The sequence below is a fragment of the Solanum pennellii genome, chromosome 9, assembly GCF_001406875.1.
Source record: "Solanum pennellii chromosome 9, SPENNV200".
Classification (NCBI taxonomy): domain Eukaryota; kingdom Viridiplantae; phylum Streptophyta; class Magnoliopsida; order Solanales; family Solanaceae; genus Solanum; species Solanum pennellii.
In genome coordinates, this window is record NC_028645.1 from 4,921,821 (window position 1) to 4,941,696 (window position 19,876).

Sequence of the window (19,876 nt, forward strand, 5' to 3'; positions counted from 1 at the left end):
TTTATTCATCACATTGAACGACTCTTTATTTAACTATGAAATTTATGTTGATAAGTTTATTTAGCGGTTTATTCATAAGTTCGGTTGAAATATAATAACTGTTTTTATGTTAAAGTTAAAAGTTTTGAAACGATAACTGTGGAGTAATGATTGTTTACAAAACAAAATAAATTATTAAAACTTGATAGAAGAGAACGATAAGTTCACAGTAACACAAATAACAAAAAAATTATTGGCGATGATGACATCAAATATGGATTTTTAGAGAGACTACTCTGAAGGATGGGAGAGGCATATTATTCCTATTCTCTTGCAATGAAAATTAAGACTAGTTAGTAAGTCAATCTCGTTTTTAACCCATCATGATGAGGAGACAATGAAAATTTTAAGTTTATTTATTTATATGATGTTAAAAAAAAAGTTGGAGAGAAATTAAAATAACAAATGATTGAATATATTTGTATTTAAAATTACGATATATAAATTAAGACAAAAAGTTATAATTATATGATTTCATAGTAATAAATCACGTTACATTAAGTCTGTTACCTATAAGCCTCAAAGTCAATATGTTTTCTTATTAATAAGATATTAAAAAAGAGGTTAAGAGTGAATTGAAGATAACAAATAATTGAATACATTTATTTTTTCAATTACTATAGATAAATTGAGACATAGAGCTATAATTATGTGATATTTATAATAATAGATCACGTTATATTTAAGTTTGTTTTTCTATAGGCTTTAAGTCAATATGTTCTCTTATTTATAGGATGTTACAAAAAAAAGTTAAAATAAATTTAAAATAACAAATAATTAATATTAGTATTTTAAAAATTATAATAAATAAATTAGAAACATAAAAGTATAATTATATGATAGACCACGTCGCATTTAGTCCGTTTCCCCTATATGGCTCAAGTCAATATGTTCACAAGGTGTACGACACAATGACCATAACTTCAAGCAAACCTTCCAACACTATCCTTCTCCCCCACACAATTATTAATTAAACCCCTAAAAATTAATTAAGCTTTATAATCAAGATAAACTCTATTAATTTCTATTCTTATTAACTCAAAATCTCAAATCATATATTTTTTCAATTTTCAAAGCTCGATCATCATCACCATAATTATAGAGCTCAAATAAATCTCCCTTGATCTCAACTTTCAATTGAATTTGACCGCTGTGGACCTTCTTCTCTGATAAGGCCGTGTTTGGTGGTGGACCTCTCCTATAAGGCCGTGTTTGGTGGTGGAAAATTCCGTTAGGGTTTTTGTGGAGATGGCTCAATCGATGAGCAGAGGAGGGAGGTCTGTAGTTGGGGACTATGTTGTTGGGAAGCAAATCGGTGCCGGCTCTTTCTCAACGGTTTGGCATGCTCGGCACCGAGCTCATGGAACCGAAGTGGCTATAAAAGAGATCGTTACGGCTCGGCTTAATAATAAGCTTCAGGAGAGTCTAAAGTCGGAAATTGTAATTTTGCAGAAGATCAATCATCCTAATATTATTCGCCTGCACGACATGATCGAGGTTCATATCGTCAAATTCAGTTACAGATTTTTGTTTTTTTGTGCTAATCATTGAAATATGCATCTTTTTGCTAAGAGAAATACTAAACTTTATAGTGAAATTGTAGCTTCTCAAAAAATTTAGGTTTTGTCTGAGTTGATGGAGCAACTGGAAATGATAGAGGTTGTGTGGATGCATGGAGTTTTGGATATTAGATTTATGCATTTGGTACTTTGAATAGTATAGAATTATATGCTCATTTTGCTCTTGCTTGAGATAATATCTGGTTGGTGAAAGTTTTCTATTGAAAGAAGGAACTCAATAAAGAAAATGCATGTTATGTGTTACCTTTTTAGTTGTCTTCGTGTTGTTATAAAGGATGTTTATATCTTTGTTTCTATAAACATGGTAGAAGGATATAGGTGATTAGAAAAATCTAAGTTGAATCTCAAGAAGTAGTGGGGGTATAGCTTTTTGGGTAGTTCAATGGAAACTAGAACTAAGCAGATTAAGCTTTTTATCTATCCCCGGAAAACTCTCAAACAACGTATCTGAGCACTGCTTGGGCATAGTCCGCTACTTTGCTTAGTCTATAGTCCAAGTCTCGTGTCACTTAGTTTGTCTACTTTTTGGGTACACGTGTTACTGGTTACGAATCTGGTTAATGTACAAATGGAATGTCTTTCTGCTTGAATCATATATTTTCTTTCCTTTTTGATTTAAATGCATTAACGTGCATGGAATATAGGAGGTGGGCAAAATATATATTGTTCTGGAGTACTGCAGAGGAGGAGATCTTTCTATGTACATTCAACAAAGCCAAGGGAGAATTCCAGAAGCAACTGCGAAACATTTTATGCAGCAACTTGGTTTGTCTGAACCTTCTAATTCTTTACGTAACTTTTCTTTTTCATATGTAGAGTGAGTGAATTTTTACTCTTGGATGAATTCAAAGATACTAATATTCATTTCTTTACTGTAGCATCTGGTCTAAAAATCCTTCGTGACAACAATCTAATCCATAGGGATCTAAAGCCTCAGGTTTCACTTCCTTCTACTGTTTTACTGTAAATTTGTATTTAAACTTGCTGATTCCTCATAAGCCTCAGGTGTATCCCGGCCATAGTTTTTGTTGAAATTCATGGGCATCTAATGACTTCCCTCCTAGCTTTTCTATGTGTAAAAATATTTAAAGTTTGTGTGAGCTGCAAAGAGACTGTCCCGTTAGTTGTGTACCACATAGCACTTTTTGTAGCCATTTGTTGTATTATATCAACAGGAGCTTAGTATTTGGCAGCTTTAATGCATAAACGACAGATTGGAATGGTCCACATGACGCCAAGGTAATTGAGGTGTGAAATTGCTTCATTGTCGGGTAGCAATCACATCTCTTATACAGAGATTTTGAATAATCACCATATCTGCCTAGGACAAGATTCTTCAAAAAGACAAAAAAAAGGAAAAATGAAAGCGGCAAAGCGGATTAGTCTCTTTTAACAGATATGTAGTATACATATCAGCAAATTAGTAGATTCTAGTTGAGGGAGCTAAAGTTGTTTGGTTTCCTAGTAGTGATTCTTGCATGTCTGGTAATTCATTTATTCGTAGACAATAAGACTTCTTAAATTTTTTTGAGAATTTGACTGGTAGTGTTAGTGGAAACGGCCAATTCATTGACTTGTTCCTTTTGTCTCAATCCAACAGAATCTCCTCTTATCCTCAAGCAATGACCGCTCCACCTTGAAGATTGCTGATTTTGGATTTGCTAGGTAAAGTGATCCATTTGGTAAACGTCTTCTTGCTGATGTACCCCCCTTCTTCCATTTTGATTCATTTTCCGTTAGAACACTTTTCTATATTTTCTGTCCTTCTTTAACCCTCTATTTAAGTTTCAAGCTTACTAGCTAAATGTTTCCTAATTGGTCCACTCAAAAGTCATTAATAATGCAACCTCTATCTTTTGTTAGGTCTTTGCAACCTAGGGGTCTTGCTGAAACACTTTGTGGTTCGCCATTGTACATGGCTCCAGAAATAATGCAACTTCAGAAGTATGATGCAAAGGTGATATATTCTTTCTATGTTTCCAATCCATAGTCTAGTAACATTATTCGAGTTCCCATTAACTTTGGGCTGCAAACGCAGGCAGATCTCTGGAGCGTCGGTGCCATCCTATTTCAGCTAGTAACTGGCAAAACCCCTTTTACCGGAAACAATCAAATTCAGGTTTAATATCTTCCAAGCATTGCAAAGTTCTTTGGGTAGCACTTTTTACCGGAAACAATCACTTGACACAAAGTTCTGAATTTTCTCTCTCCATCTTGCTACAGTTGCTCCAGAACATATTGAAGTCGACTGAATTGCTGTTTCCTCCAAGTGCAAAAAATTTAAGTCCTAGCTGCATAGATTTGTGTAAAAGATTGTTGCGCCGTTATCCAGGTACTTCATTTGAGTGGTATGGATTTTAACTGTGTATGATCTTTCACTGGCTTGATTACTTGTATCATAGTTCCCTACACGCTTTGCCATTGAGAGCTTTTCACATAGAGAAGGTCATATGTTATTGAGTATTTACCTCAACAATAGTAAATCCTGAATTTTCATTACCTATCAAATTCTCATTAAAATTTCAAACTTGTCTTTCGTGTATCCTTAATACACAGTGGAGCGGTTGACATTTGAAGAGTTCTTTAACCACCCATTTCTTGCACAGAAGCAGCCAGATGAGCTGTCTTGGTAAAATAGTTCATGAATTCTAGTGCTCGTTATTACAAATTTTTTATCTTTCGGATTTGATTTATGTTGGACATGGTCAGCAGGGATACGAGACCTCAAAGGGTAATAGGTGGTTTTCCTATATCAGAAGGCTATCCTGCGAGGGGCGCAGGGGACACTTTTCAAGAAGATGGTTTACCCTTTATTCTAGATGATGATTCCAGCGGTCCTAATGGTGGTCCTTCATTTACTGGGAGATTACCACAGAGGTTGTCATATGGTTTTTCTTGTGATGCAAAAGCTGAAAGGAAAGAAGTTACTAGTAGTACCCAACAGAAACCAGATGGTATTGGCTCTAGCCACCGACATTCAGAAGGAAACCTGAAGGAATCTATTAATTTGAAGGACCAAAGACAAACAACTACTCGTTCAAAAGGTTCTATTTTGCAATAGTATTCCCAATTTCCTTTTTCCTAAAACTTTGCAGAAATTTATATTTTGCTTGGATCGTCAGTTTGGTTAAGACTAACTTTTTATGGTATTCACTCCATTCAACAGTGGTGGATTCATTCGAGTTGATTGATCAGGACTATGTTATTGTTTCCGGCCCTCCAGTGGATTCATATTCTTCAATAGGTGCTTCTAGGCTTAGCAATATGCCTTTCAGATCAAGCTGTTCCCTGCAAGCGTCTGCGAGAGTAGATCCTAGACCAAGTGACCCGGTGCCTATTAGTGGTCCTCCTCTTAGTAGAATAGGTCATTTAGGAAGTTCGGAAAGTCCCTCATCTGCACCTGGAGCTTCACAAGTATGCACTGATGTCATAAATTGCTTGGAGCAGTCACCACCTGATGGCATGGCCAGAATAGAGTCCCTGCAGCGTTCTGCCTCTGCTATCATGGAATTAGTAAATGAGAAGGTAACTCAAAAGTGATATCATTTTCTTTCTATTTTTTTGATGAAGTTGTTTCATTATCTGCATCAAGAAGATGCAAGAAGTACAAAAGTAGATATGCTAGCTCCATTACATGATAAAAGTTTAGACCCAGTAAGTAGCCAGCCACAAAATCAAAAATGTAGAGACGACTCAAAACCTTAGTTGCATGGACTCTTCACTTTTGATGCCGCTCCCACCTCGGATTCTTCAAAAATACACTACTTTTGGTGAATCCGACACGCACACGTTGGCATTTTTTGAAGAGTCCGAGCAACATAGCTTAAAACATCGAAGTGATCTCATTTTCTTTAGAGCTTCATGTGTGTTTGGTGTGATATGGCATGTAGGGGCGCAAGGAAGAATAAGGTCCAGCGTAGTTTCTAGTAGATCCTGCTTTCCATTTCTTTAGCTTTGATCCCAGGCTTCAGTTAGAGCATTACCATTGTTCTACAACAGCCTTGCTACTGTTTACACCATTGATTTGGTAACCCTCATATAGGTGTTCAATAAGTTTGCTCAAGTTTGATTCATCTGAATTTATCATATTCTTGCAGATCTTTTCATTAGCTTTTCGCTGTTTGTTGTTGTAGTTGTTTAATAGAACACACTTTGATTATTCTAAAGTATTCTGTTCTTTCCTTGAAACAAACTATTCTTATTTATTGCCTCGTCTATCTCATGGAATATCTAAATCTTGATGTATATCTTTTATAATATGTTACTTTGACATAGTTTACTCGGTGTGCAACTGAATGAGAAGCTTCTTTTTTTCCTTTGTACAAATATCTGGGTTCATTGTGTACTTCAGTTGTTTCAACAAAGAGCTGATCTTTACATACGTAAATTATAACTATAACTTTTTGATTCGTTCTGACTGTCATCTGATTTAAACTTTCATTGTCACTGCACTCACCTGTTAATATCAGGTGATGGTGAGTGCTTGGAGAACTTATGATGTTAATTATTAACTCTATGGTCTTTTACCTTTTGCTGTTACGATATTTTTTGTCTTAATATATACTTCCAAGTTTCGGTGCTCAAGAGATGTTATATTCAAAATCTCTTATTAATCTTTGGCTTAGCTGACTGTTCTGTTATCTCTGCTGTTATTGGTTCCTTTATGGTATGTTTCTGCTAATAGTTCTTGCTTTCTCTTGAAGGTTGAAGCAGGCAGGCATCTGGAAGCATTTTCAATTCAGCTAGTCATTCTTGCTATATGGAAGCAAGCTCTGGATATTTGTCATACTCAAGCGGCATCGGCAATTGAAGGAAGTCCGAGCCAAGAGACGATCAGATTAAAGGAAATGATGAAGAAAGGTCAAGTTAGTCTTAGCATAAAAGAGCATCTTGATGCTAGTAACAGTTTGGGGCCAGAGAATGTGTGTTCTCATATTGAAAAAACATTTCTTGGTGAAGTTGGTAACGCAGAGGAACTTGCCAAACATATAGAGCCTGGTATATTTCTGACTAACTACCGTCAGTATGTCCTGTATGCCTCTTTTGTTTCAGTCTCTATGTGCATGTGTGATGCTGCAACCGTGCTTGTGACATTTGTTTCCTGTTTCCTCTATTTATTCTACTGCAATAATTTATGAGTTCCTATACACCTGGCAAACTTTTACTACCGCGGTTCCTATTTAGACAAAATCATGCAAGTACTCTTGATGGTTTATTTAGATAGATAAGAACAAGTTTTACCAAATTATACAACAACAACAACAACATAGTTTTACCAAACTATGAAAGATAAAATTATGCAAATTACTGTAAAATAACTTAGCTTGTAGTTGATACTTGGTGTTTTCGTATTTATGTGCAATAAATATTTTTCTTCGTTATTGTTCTACAACTGGGATTGACAGCAATCAAAGCATCCTAGGTACTTTGGCATAGGAATATGTTCATTTTTCACTTGAGTATGATGCATAAGACTGCCTGTTATGGTCTTAGACAAAAAAAATCTAAACAGCTTGGTTGTGCTGTTGTCTTTCTCAGGAAATACAGAGGTTCCAGATGCAATGGAGATGATATTTCAATCTGCCCTGGCTTTGGGTAGAAAGGGAGCTGTAAGTGTTCTTATCTTGGTCTATCCTGGTGTTTTTGTTGAACTGAATTCGAACATAAACAAAGTGACTTTCATTATAAAACTTTAGAACAGAGGGAATCAGAATTTTTTTTTCGTGTGTGTGATATCCTTGTCCTCTACTACTCCTGGTTCAGATGCTTCTTCTTTTTCCTTTCGAAGACAAGAGTCCCTATTATTTTGTTTAATGAGACCCAATATTGCAGTAAGCATTTACCAGAAGTTATGATACTGTGGCAGGTTGATGAGTACATGAGTCGGACTGAAAATGCAGTCATATTTTATTCAAAAGCTGTGCGGTTGTTAGCATTCCTTCAAGTGGAAGCACCATCTCTAATTTTAAACCCTCCATTTTCTCTAACAAACTCGGATCGTTATAGGCTTCAAAATTACATTGATGTCCTTAATAACAGGCAAATCATTTCAAAGTCTCAAATGATGGCTCTGCTCAAGTGTGAAGATCAACACTGCTCTCCATAAGGAGGAGAGAGAGCTGTTAACACAAAGTGACGATAGCATATGTCAGTGTCTTACTCTGTAAAATTCTTTTGTCTGTACAGTTATTCTTTTAGCAATATTTAAAGTGAAAAGGAAAAAAAGAAAAATGGCAAGTCATTTTCGTTAACGCTTGTAACATTGTGTTTTTCTCTTTCTTTAATTAAATTTTAATTCACCTGGACAATCTCCTTATATTCATCTGGAGACGGCCTCTTTCAGCACATTGAGCTCTTTGTTAGCTGATATCTATATTTTCTAAAGACTAGTGGTATGCATCCCGTTAAAAATTTAACTTCAGATATCTATATCTTTACAATAGTGCTTTGATTTCACTTCTTTGAGCTGAGGGTTTGTCAGAAACAATCTCTCTACTTTCACAAAGGCATGATAAGGTCTTTGTAAATTTTACTCTCCAGACCTCACTTGTGGAATAATGCGAGGTATGTTATTGTGCATATTTTGTGTGCTTGTGATATGGTGATTTATTGTTTCTTTTTTCGTATTACTCAAGTTATTTATTTAGTGCATATAAAGGGAAAGGGAAACTTTGTTACTTTGTTTCTTCTTTAGTTATTACTCATTCTTTAAAAGCTTCATTCAAGTTTTTATATGCTAAGTATTTGGTTTTGCCAATAGCAGATATCATTTTACTTTGTTCAATTGTGAAGTAATAATACACATTGTCAACCATAGTACCATATACTTGAATGAGTGCGTAAAATGACGAAGTTCCCTGTTTGTCACTTGTTTAGTTATCCAGCTTTTATTATTTTTCTTTCGAAATGATTAGTTTTTAAAACAAAATAAAGTAGTAACTTACAATAAAGTTTTTACGGTTAGAATTCAGAAGGGGGATTTAGATATACTTATTCATTGATTCCCACCTATAGTAGACCTGATTTTGAGTATATTCTTATTATTGTTCTTCGTTTGTCATAATTCTAAGATAATTTCGATCCTTTTTTGTATGATATCTATTTTTTTCACCTGTAAGAGTTGGCCAAATAGTGGAATGAATTGAGTTATGTGATATAAGGCACTGAAAATATTCTAATTTATGTCGAACGACATGCTTTAAACTATGCATTGTATGTTCAGATTTTAACATCTGATGAAATAAAAGATCTTAAGATCCATAATTTACCTGGGGGGCTGCTAATAAATACCCCTCCCCTACATGTAGGTCCTAATTTATTATATATTAAGTTCCATTATTTGCTCCGTACAGAGAGCGTGAGCTAAAATTAGGAGCACAAAGGATTCATCCAAATCTTATTTGTCGGAAGTTTTATATATATCTAGGGTAAGATCAACAGAGTAGTTATTAGACTAGTAGTGTCGGTGTTGAGAAGGAGGTGCGCGAATCCATTAGTTAGGAGGAGTCGGAGGTTGGCAGTAGCAGCAAGGGTTACGAAGGTAGATGTAGGCTAAAAAAGAAGGTGGCATGATGTGACACAATTTCAACTTACTAAGTATATGATCATAAATATCAAGATATGGAGGTCGAGGATTACTGTTGAAGATTAGTAAGTGATAAAGTGTGGTCGCTCGTTAGGTGGGAGAGGCAAGGGCTTGCCCCGTATCCTCTTCTCCTAGTAGTAGTATTTAGAGATCATGTGACCCTTCTATCAATAACTTCTCTTTCAAGTGGAAGTTCTATCAGAAACAACTCTTTTCTACTCATAAAGGTATGTAAAATCTGTATTTCAGATCTCACTCATGTATTATACTGAGTTGTTATTGTTATTATATATATATATATATATTTAATTCCTATAAAATTCTTTTGAGTATTTATTTCTTTATATTATATGCCGGTTCAAGGACCACTAAGAATACGTGTGTGCAAGGTCATTTCCTTTTTTATCCTCTTTGTTGTCTTGAAAATGACATACACGTGTCTTTGCATTGTTAATTAATATAGAAGTAGTTAAGACTCGTATAAAAAGAAACATGACTTAATTACTATTCAACTGTGATATTAAGAATCCAATTTTGGTCTTTGAGTCAATGGATTGTACCTTAGAAGTTTAGGTACATGACAATAACTTGAATGAAATAAATATTTTCTCCGTTCATCTTTACTTGTTCATTACATATTTGATTTGACACACCTTTAGAAAACAATAAATTATAGGGTATTTTACTACGTTATCCCAATCAATTACAATTCATCTAAATGTTGAAAAATGAATACTCTCGAATACATATTTTTAATATACTGAACAAGTAAAGATGAACGGATGAAGTAAACCGGCCATGTGGAAACTGAAAAAAATATTCCAGTGGGTGCCCTTTTTCTAAGGTAAAGACCCTTTTTCTAAGGCAAATATTAAGACTGGAAAATAAAGCCAATATGGACCAACAGTGAGTGACTTTTGACAAGTTCTCCATGGGAAGGCAAATGCAACTCTCTCTCAATTATTCCAATTCTAATATATTCCCCACTTGTATCATGAGTTTGTATGAGAAGACTTTGAATATATTCTTTTATACCATATAATTAAGAAATAGGCTAGTTGAGTCACCATTTTTCTTAGCTTTCACAATTTCTTTTTATAGGTAGTGTTTAACGACGGTGGTTGATTATCGTAATTGGTTGTGACGTCTGATAATTATGGCTGATGATAGTTATAGTGATTGATTATAGCGATATATTCAATATATAGTAGTGATTGATAGTGGTGATTGCTGTAATATAATGATGGATGATTATTATAGTAATATTTTTTACGGTAATGATCGAATATAATGGCTAATGGTGATGACTAGTTGTGGTAATTGATGATAGTGATGGTTATGAATGAGGACGGTGGTCGTAAGTAATGAGCGATAATAGTTGATTATAGGGGCAAAATAGTGATAGTTAGAGACAAAAAGGGATGGGGTTATTGTGAATATCTTTAGGAATCCTTGAATATAAGGTTGATTAGGGTTGCTGGTTCGGAAAGTCCTGAAAGAGACAAGCCAAGTAAAATAATATTTCGATGCTATTGATTATAGAATCTTATGAATTAAGCTCAACATATTTTCTATATCTACCCTGTTTACAAGAGAGAATCTTAGAGTGTATCATGTTTGCCACCACACTAATTAATGTTGCGTTGGCCTTGTCATGAGAAATTCAAAAGCGATATATTTTGTGATAAGCATCGCCTTATATTTACTTTTTTAAATAGTAATTCATATTACTTCAAAAGAATCATTCTTTATAAATCAAACATTATTCTTGAGTGACTTTCATAAATGGTCACTTAATCACAATTCTCTTATCATTATAACAGAAAGTCCCAATAGCTAAAAATGTAACCTTTCAATGTATTGATATGTTTAATTTTTTGACTGATTTAAATTGCTATATAAACACTTTCCACATTTTTACTTATTTTTTAATCTAATGAAGACAATTCAACTGTGGTATTAAGACTCCAATTTTGGTCTCTGTCAATTAATTATCTCTTAGGAATTTTTAGTTCATGAAAATTACTGGGAAATAAATAAACTGGAAATATCCTGTGAGTTTCCTTCTTCTAAGGTAAAGAGACTGAAAATAATAATAATTTTTTTGAATCAGAAAAAAAATTAAATTAATGAAAGACCAATTGAGTTTTGACAAAATTAATTTAAATTTAATTATATTTAAGCAGCTTCAAAATGTAAACTTTAGAAAAAAATTAATTAAAGACCGTCCTATACGTTTTGTTTCGTTATGGACCTTTACTCACATTTGCAATATATGGATTAATTCTCCTCTCTAAAATCATGTTTTTTTTAATTAATTATTATTAACATTATCTTCAAAATGTTATTTATCTTTTAGAGAAATTAAAATAGAATATTATGCAGTGTTCACCATTACTTGAGGTTGTTGCACTAGGAGGAAGATGAAACACTGAAAATATGAATTCATATCAATTTGTATGTATTATAGCTTTGATACTTTTCGTTATGTAAATTTATATTCTACAATAAAAATATATATATATATTAACTCATACTGAAATATTAAATTCACCCCTAAATTTCAGATTTCTCTCCGTACGTATTTTGGAGAAGACTTCGAATTCTTTAAAAAGAAATTAATTCCAAATCATTCAAAAATGGATCAAACGAAATCACTAGTTATTTTTCTTTCCATTTTTAAAATTTTGTAAAAGATGATGTTTCATATATTTGTTATCTCTCCCTGATATATTAAATGAGAATAAAAATAAATTATTCTCTTTTTTTATCTCTGAAATTTGGATTATGATCTTTAAAACTTACGCAACAAAAAAAATCGTGAATTACTAGAAATTTTTTTTAGAGATTAGTGTGAAAATCTGCATGAAACTTATTTTCTTGTAAAATTTCGTATTAATCTTCAGAAAAATCTCCATATAATTCATAATTTTTCTTGTAATGTTACGTCCTCACTTTATCATCACTAAATCAAACAGTTGATTATTGCTTTTAATTTATTTTAATTCTTGTAATAACCAACCCTATAATAATGATTAACATCTTTGTCAGCCGCCTCAATGTCAAACAAACACGTCCATTTATGAATTTCCTTTTATCTATTTTTTTTTATTTAATACTAATTTGACAAATTCCTTAAAAAATATATATATATTAAAAAATACTTATAGTTAACAAAATATATATAAATATATATTAAAAATGAAATATACTGAACAAGAAAAAGTGAACGAAGAAATAAAAAAAACATGTCCTCAAATCATTGTCATTCTTAAATTCCCACTTGCTAATATATTATTATAGTACTCAAACTTTAATATCTTTGTTCTTTCAATTTGAACCAACTAGGATGTTTCTTTTTTATTTTATTTTTTAAAATTCTTGAACTAATTATAGATGTTTGACTAATGCTTCTAAATCTTGGGGAAAAAAAACAATTTATTGTTCATTATAAAGCAACCCCATCACTTCTTTCCCATCATCTACTTTTGAACATTTATGATTTTATCCAAATTCTTGAAACCATGAAAAGTTACTATCTTTTTCCCTTTTTAGTTTTTTCATTTCTTGTTTTGTCTTTCCCTTTGACAACAGAATCAAGAATTTTGCTTAAAGGTGATTCTTTTTCAGTTAAAGATGATTCACATTTCATTACTTCTCCACAAAATACATTCACTTGTGGTTTTTACCCTATAGAAAGTAGTACTAATGCTTATTATTTTGGAATTTGGTATACAAATTCAAGAGATAAAACTGTTGTTTGGAATGCTAAACAGGATAGGCCTGTTAATCTCAAAGGGTCAAAGTTGACATTAAGAAAGAATGGAGCTTTAGTTTTAACAGACGTTGATGATACAATTGTTTGGCAAACAAACACAACATCATTTGATGTTGAAAAGGCTGAGGTTCTTGAAACAGGAAACTTAGTATTGAAGAATCCTAAAGGTGATGTTTTGTGGCAGAGTTTTGATTTGCCTACTGATACTTTATTGCCTGATCAAAGATTTACCAAGAATCATAGATTAGTTCCTCCTTTGAGGAAAGGGAGTTTATCACCTGGATACTTTAGTTTGTACTTTGATAGTGATAATGTTTTGAGAATGATTTATGATGGTCCTTTAGTTTCGAGTATATATTGGCCTAATCGCGATAGGGATGTGTATGGGAATGGTAGAACTAGTCAAAATAGTAGTAGATTTGCTTATTTTGATGGAATGGGTAGATTTTTCTCAAGTGATATGTTGCAATTCAATGTTTCTGATATGGGGTTAGGGGTATTGAGAAGATTGACTATTGATATTGATGGGAATTTGAGAATGTATAGTTTGGATAACTCGACAGGGTTATGGAAGATGTCGTGGCAAGCGATTGCACAACCTTGTATTGTGCATGGAATATGTGGAAGATTTTCGATATGTACTTATGTATCGAAGCCTAAATGTACATGTCCTCCTGGATATGAGATTGTTAATGGAAGTGATTGGAGTAGAGGTTGTAGGCCAATGTTTAGATCAAAAAGTTTGGAGTCTAGACATGTCAAGTTTGTGGAAGTTCCTAATGTTGATTACTGGGGTTTTGATCTCAATGCCACTACTCCTTTGTCATTTGAATCTTGTAAGGAATTGTGCTTGGGTGATCCACGTTGTCGTGCATTTGTTTATAGGCGTACTGGGGAGGGATCATGCTATACGAAAGGTATCCTTTTTAATGGATACAGGTCTCCTGGTTTCCCTGGAAGTGTGTTCTTGAAACTCCCTATGAATCTAAGTGCATCAGAATCAGGTCATTTGATGCTTGAAGGTACTGATACAAAATGTGGATTGAGTCCTGAAAACGTTCTTTTTGGTTCTCCTTCTATGTATGTGTTGGATTTTAAGAAGGTGAAGTGGATTTATCTTTACCTGTTTTGTTTCACCCTTGGTGGAATAGAGATTCTGTTCTTCGTGTTAGGCTGGTGGGCGTTGTTTAGTAAACATGGGATTCCTGCTTCCATTGAGGACGGGTATAAAATGGTGTCATCGACTCAGTTCAGGAGGTTTACGTATACTGAACTTAAGAAAGCAACAAAAAACTTCAAGGTTGAGCTAGGAAGAGGAGGTTCAGGAGCTGTTTACAGAGGAGTTTTAGCAGACGGAAGAGCGGTAGCAGTGAAGAAACTTGCAAATGAGTTTCAAGAAGAATTTTGGGCAGAGATGACTACCATAGGAAGAATCAACCATATGCATTTGGTGAGGATGTGGGGATTTTGTTCTGAAGGTAGACGTCAGCTTTTGGTCTATGAATACGTAGAGAACTCATCACTTGACAAGCATCTTTCCAGGGCTGATATTCTTGGATGGAAACAAAGGTTTGCAGTGGCACTAGGGACAGCCAAAGGTCTGGCATATCTTCATCATGAATGTCTTGAATGGGTGATTCATTGTGATGTGAAGCCTGAAAATATACTTCTCGATAGTGAATACGAGCCAAAGATTGCAGATTTTGGTCTTGCAAAGCTGTCCCAAAGAGGTGGCCCTGGTTCAGATTTCACAAAGATTCGCGGTACTAAAGGCTACATGGCTCCTGAATGGGCTTTGAACCAACCTATAACAGCAAAAGTTGATGTTTACGCCTTTGGGATTGTAATACTAGAAATGATCAAAGGAAGTAGGCTGTCAAGTTGGGTGGTGGATGATAGTGAATGTGATCACGAACAAGATTCACAGCTCGAAAAGTTTGTCAGGATGGTGAAGAGGAAGATTCAAAGTGGAGAAGATACTTGGGTGGAGAAACTTGTCGATCCACGACTAGAAGGCAAATTTAGCAAGAACCAGGCAGTGACACTCATTGAAATAGGCCTTTCTTGTGTAGAACAAGACAGAAACAAAAGGCCTACAATGGCCTCAGTAGTCCAAACATTGCTGGACTCTGAGGATGAAACAACACAAATAACATAGGAATTTGCCTTTGTAAATGTAAAGAGTGATTGGAATTTGTGAATGGAAATTGAATAGACCATTTTGTTTTTTCATCTTGGCTTATCAAACTCTTATAGTTCTCTTAATTATCCACGCGTTAACTTCTGCAATCTTGATCATACTAGCTAATTATGTAATGAAAATCTTTCATATTTAACTAAATTTTTTTAACAAAAGAACTCAAAATACACAAATAGAAGTTCTTCATTTAGAGTTTTCAGACAATAGCGCAGCAACTTGTGAAATCTTAAGTATGCAACAACAAGAAGTAGGGTTTGGGGAGGGTAACATGTGTTATAATAACCTGTATTTATAAGATTAAGCAATAAATAGAAATAGAAATAAGATGAAGCAGAAAGAATACAAAATAATCCGAGTCCACAGAAACTACTGTGTCTCCTTAAGAAATTTAATCCCCTCACTGTACCCGAGGTTATGGATTAATTTCTCCCAAGATAAAATGGATTAATCCTGTTAAAGAAATAGTGATACCTTAAACTTCTTTAACTTCAGGAACTTCAGAACAGGAACAAGTCACACAGACTCAGTCGATCGACACTTTGATTTATTTGAGAGAGAAATATATATGCAGAGAAGGAAAATTTCAGTGTTTGAAAAATCAAAAATTGACTTTCTTTTATAGCCATTTTCAGCAAGAAACGTGTCTATTCAGAGAAATCTGTTCAGACCCGTTTTATCCAGAAAGTTGTGTCCGGCAAATTTATAAGAGATAATATTAACAGGATTTATTTGATTTAACAAAAACTGATTAAATAAATTTTGTACAAAAAATTTATCAATCAAATCATTTGCCAAAGCCAAAGCCGAAGCCGAGCGACGACGGCGCGAGGGGGCATCTTCTTCTTAGCTCTTTAAGAAGTAATGGAAGTGTTTCCTTATATAAGGACAACAATTTCTCTTTCTTTTACCGATATGGAAGAAATAACTTTTCATTTGCATTTTGCAAATGACTGTTCATTTTCCCTCCAAAATAGTTCCCTCACTTTTCATATTCTCTCTTTTCTTTTCCCATTCACACTTGCTAAACCCAACAATCCCCCAAATGAATGGGGAAAGCTATTGTTAAAACATATGCATGAAAAAACTTGTGTGCCTTGTAGGTAAAGGTTAATCGCATCTGGATAAGTAGGTTTCCCTTTAAACTTTCCGTAGTGAACATATATCGGATATACTCGGTCAATCGGTAGATTTGATATATTTGAACCGTCGAGCTTTGATGTATACCTAGACAATATATGTCACACAATCAACCCTTGAACTGTTCTTAGTTCTCATTGTTTTGTTCGTTTCAGCCATGAACACATCTTGGATAGTAAGTGCTTAAAGAACTGGCCTTACCGGATTCTCCTTGAAGCGACTTACACTTCACACTTACATAGGTGATTTCTAAATGTGTTATCCCATAGATACACCATTTGATATTCCCTGTATCAAACTTAGAAATCATTAAAAAGTTCTTATGTCTTTATCCTGGTTACTAAACATTGTCTCATCATGAGAATGGCCATAAAATAATAATTTTTCTTGACAATGTTGAACCGACATCAATGACTTTGTTTTATCTCCTTGAACCTAGATCTTGGGATCTCCAGTCTTCTAGGTAGAGTTACCGCCACGATGACTTGTTCTCGGTCATAATCCCATTTCCGTCGATGATTTCTCAACTCCCGCTCTATTTAGGCCTTTTGTAAGTGGATCCGACTCATTATCTTTTGACTTCACATAGTCAATTGTGATAATTCCACTAGAGAGTAATTGTCTCACAGAGTTATGTCTTCGTCTTATGTGACGAGACTTGCCGTTATACATAATGCTTCCAGCTCTTCCTATTGCAGCTTGACTATCACAGTGTATGCATATAGGGGCCATTGGTTTGGGCCACAATGGAATATCTTTTAAGAAATTTCGGAGCCATTCAGCTTCTTCACATGTCTTGTCTAAAACAATGAATTCAGACTCCATTGTTGAGCGAGCTATACATGTTTGTTTGGATGGTTTCCAAGATATTGCTCCTCCACTAATAGTAAAAACGTATCCACTTGTGGATTTTGTTTCAGTTGACCCAGTAATCCAATTTGCATCACTATATCCTTCAGGAATGACTGGATATTTGTTGTAATGTAAAGCATAGTTTTGAGTGTCATCTAAGTATTCCAAAACTCTCTTCATTGCCAACCAATGACTTTGATTAGGATTACTTGTGTATCGACTCAGTTTACTAATAGCGCAAGCTATGTCTGGTCGTGTACAATTCATGACATACGTTAAGCTTTCCAATACGCTAGCATAGTCCAATTGAGACTGACTTTCACCTTTGTTCTTTGCAAGATGAAGGTTCACATCAATTGGAGTCTTTGCCCTTTTATAATTCAAAAATTTGAATATTTCAAGTATCTTTTGAATATAATGAGTTTTAGACAATGCTAGACCGTTAGGAGTTTTAAGAATTTTAATTCCTAATATCACATCAGCAACTCCTAAATCTTTCATATCAAACTTACTAGCGAGCATACGCTTTGTAGCTTTTATATTAGTAATGTCTTTGTTCATTATAAGCATGTCATCTACATATAGGCAAAAAATAACTTCCTGATTTGGAGTATCTTTAATGTAAACACATTTATCACATTTATTGATCTTAAATCCATTTGACAACATGGTTTGATCAAACTTTGCATGTCATTGTTTTGGTGCTTGTTTTAGTCCATAAAGTGACTTAATGAGTTTGCACACTTTCTTTTCTTTACCAGGAACTACAAAACCCTCAGGCTGTTCTATGTATATTTCTTCTTCAAACTCTCCATTTAAGAAGGTTGTTTTCACATCCATTTGATGAATTTCAAGACCGTATACTGCAGCTAGTGCAATTAACATCCGAATTGATGTAATCCTGGACACTTGAGAGTATGTGTCAAAATAATCAAGACCTTTTTTTTTTGTCTAAAACCTTTGACAACAAGTCTTGATTTATATTTGTCAATAGTTCCATCATTTTTCATCTTCCTTTTAAAGATCCATTTTGAACCCAAGGGTTTGTTCCCTCGAGGAAGATCAACCAACTCCCAAGTATGATTGCTTAAGATTGATTCAATTTCACTATTAACAGCCTCCTTCCAACAGGTTGAGTCGCTAGACAACATTGCTTCCTTGAATGTTTGAGGCTCACTTTCAAGAAGAAATGTTACAAAATCAGATCCAAATGAAGTAGATGTCCTTTGACGTTTACTGCGTCTTGAAATTTCTTTATTAGGTTCATTCTCTTTTGGTTCTCCACTAGATGACTCAAGTCTAGTTTTACACGGATAGATATGTTCAAAAAATTCAGCACTATCTGATTCCATTACTGTATTATCATGAATATCCGGATGTTTGGACTTATGAACCAAAAATCGACATGCCTTACTGTTTGTGGCATATCCAATGAATACACAATTCACAGTCTTAGGCCCTATTTTTACCTTCTTAGGTATAGGAACTTGGACTTTAGCTAGACACCCCCACACTTTGCCGAAGCCGAGCAACGAATTTTTTTTTTTATTTAACAAAAACTGATTAAATAAATTTTGTCCAAAAAATTTATCAATCAATCACATCATTTGTCGAAGCCGAGCAACGACGATGGCGCGAGGGGGCATCTCTTCTTAGCTCTTTAAGAAGTAATGGAAGCGTTTCCTTATATAAGGACAACAATTTCCCTTTCTTTTGCCGATATGGGAGAAATGACTTTTCATTTGCACTTTGCAAATGACTTTTCATTTTCCCTCCAAATAGTTCCCTCACTTTTCATATTCTCTCTTTTCTTTTCTCATTCACACTTGTTAAACCCAACAACATGTACTCAAACTTACCCCCGCCTTTGGATAGAGAGGTTTTCAACTGACCCTCGGCAACCCTCCTCCTTTATTCGGGCTTGGGACCAATAATGTGAAATCTCAATTAAACATTCTTCATTAATGTTCCATGTTTCCTTCTCGTGCAACATTGGAGTATTATAAATTAAAGGCCTAAATTAAATAAATGTCCTTATTTATGACTAGTTGAGTAATATCATTTAGCCCATGATCACAAACCAAAAAATGTATACTATTCCATAATCAATGTTAAGTGTCTCGGAGCAATAGTAAAATTGTGTATATATGGCTTATAGGTCACTGATCATGTCTCGAGATGAATTTATGAATTTTTGAATTTTTTATGTATTATTGCTGATGCAACAGAAACATATGATGCGTATGCTTTTGATATAGTCCTCACGAAATCTAATCTAAATATCATTATAAGTTGAATTTTCGAATTAGATATTGCTAATATATGAGAATTAGCTAAGTAATCTTATTAGTCTAATAAGGTTATTTTATTTTTAATATGTTGTATGGCCTACAAAGTTGTCTAAGTTCACATCATATTAAATGTAGTACATGTTTTCCATATACATATATTAATTTGGTATGACTAAGTATTTACGTTTCAAAATCAAACCACTAGAAAAGAAAAAAATTCTATGTTCAATACAAAGAATTTTTTGTTTTGTCCACGTTTAAGTCACTCAAACAAAAATCTCACTTCTTATTTTATATATTTTATACTTAAAAAATAAAGGCAATTTAAGGTGACACTCTTTTTGTCAATCATTCAATGGAAAAATCTAATTTTTATATGTTCCTCTGATTCTCTCATGCACCCCCCCCCCCCCC

At 34.0% G+C, this 19,876-nt stretch overlaps 2 protein-coding genes across 3 annotated transcripts; both read left to right on the top strand.

Annotated features, from left to right (window-relative positions):
- Window positions 1-959: 959 nt before the first annotated feature.
- Window positions 960-8,008, top strand: LOC107031744 (serine/threonine-protein kinase ATG1c). Of its 2 annotated transcripts, none has more exons than XM_015233205.2 (13): window positions 960-1,536; window positions 2,264-2,384; window positions 2,498-2,556; window positions 3,220-3,284; window positions 3,483-3,576; window positions 3,658-3,738; window positions 3,843-3,951; window positions 4,176-4,248; window positions 4,329-4,663; window positions 4,786-5,144; window positions 6,323-6,617; window positions 7,158-7,228; window positions 7,486-8,008. In XM_015233205.2, the coding sequence occupies exons 1-13, from the start codon at window positions 1,288-1,290 to the stop codon at window positions 7,723-7,725; spliced, it is 2,151 nt and encodes a 716-aa protein (XP_015088691.1). In that variant the 5' UTR covers window positions 960-1,287; the 3' UTR covers window positions 7,726-8,008. The 2 variants fall into 2 exon arrangements, with proteins under 2 accessions (XP_015088691.1, XP_015088692.1); XM_015233206.2 differs by having other exon boundaries at window positions 961-1,536; window positions 4,332-4,663.
- Window positions 8,009-12,555: 4,547 nt separating this feature from the next.
- Window positions 12,556-15,214, top strand: LOC107029400 (putative receptor protein kinase ZmPK1). Its single transcript, XM_015230802.2, has one exon. The coding sequence runs from the start codon at window positions 12,612-12,614 to the stop codon at window positions 15,138-15,140; it is 2,529 nt and encodes an 842-aa protein (XP_015086288.1). The 5' UTR covers window positions 12,556-12,611; the 3' UTR covers window positions 15,141-15,214.
- Window positions 15,215-19,876: the final 4,662 nt, after the last annotated feature.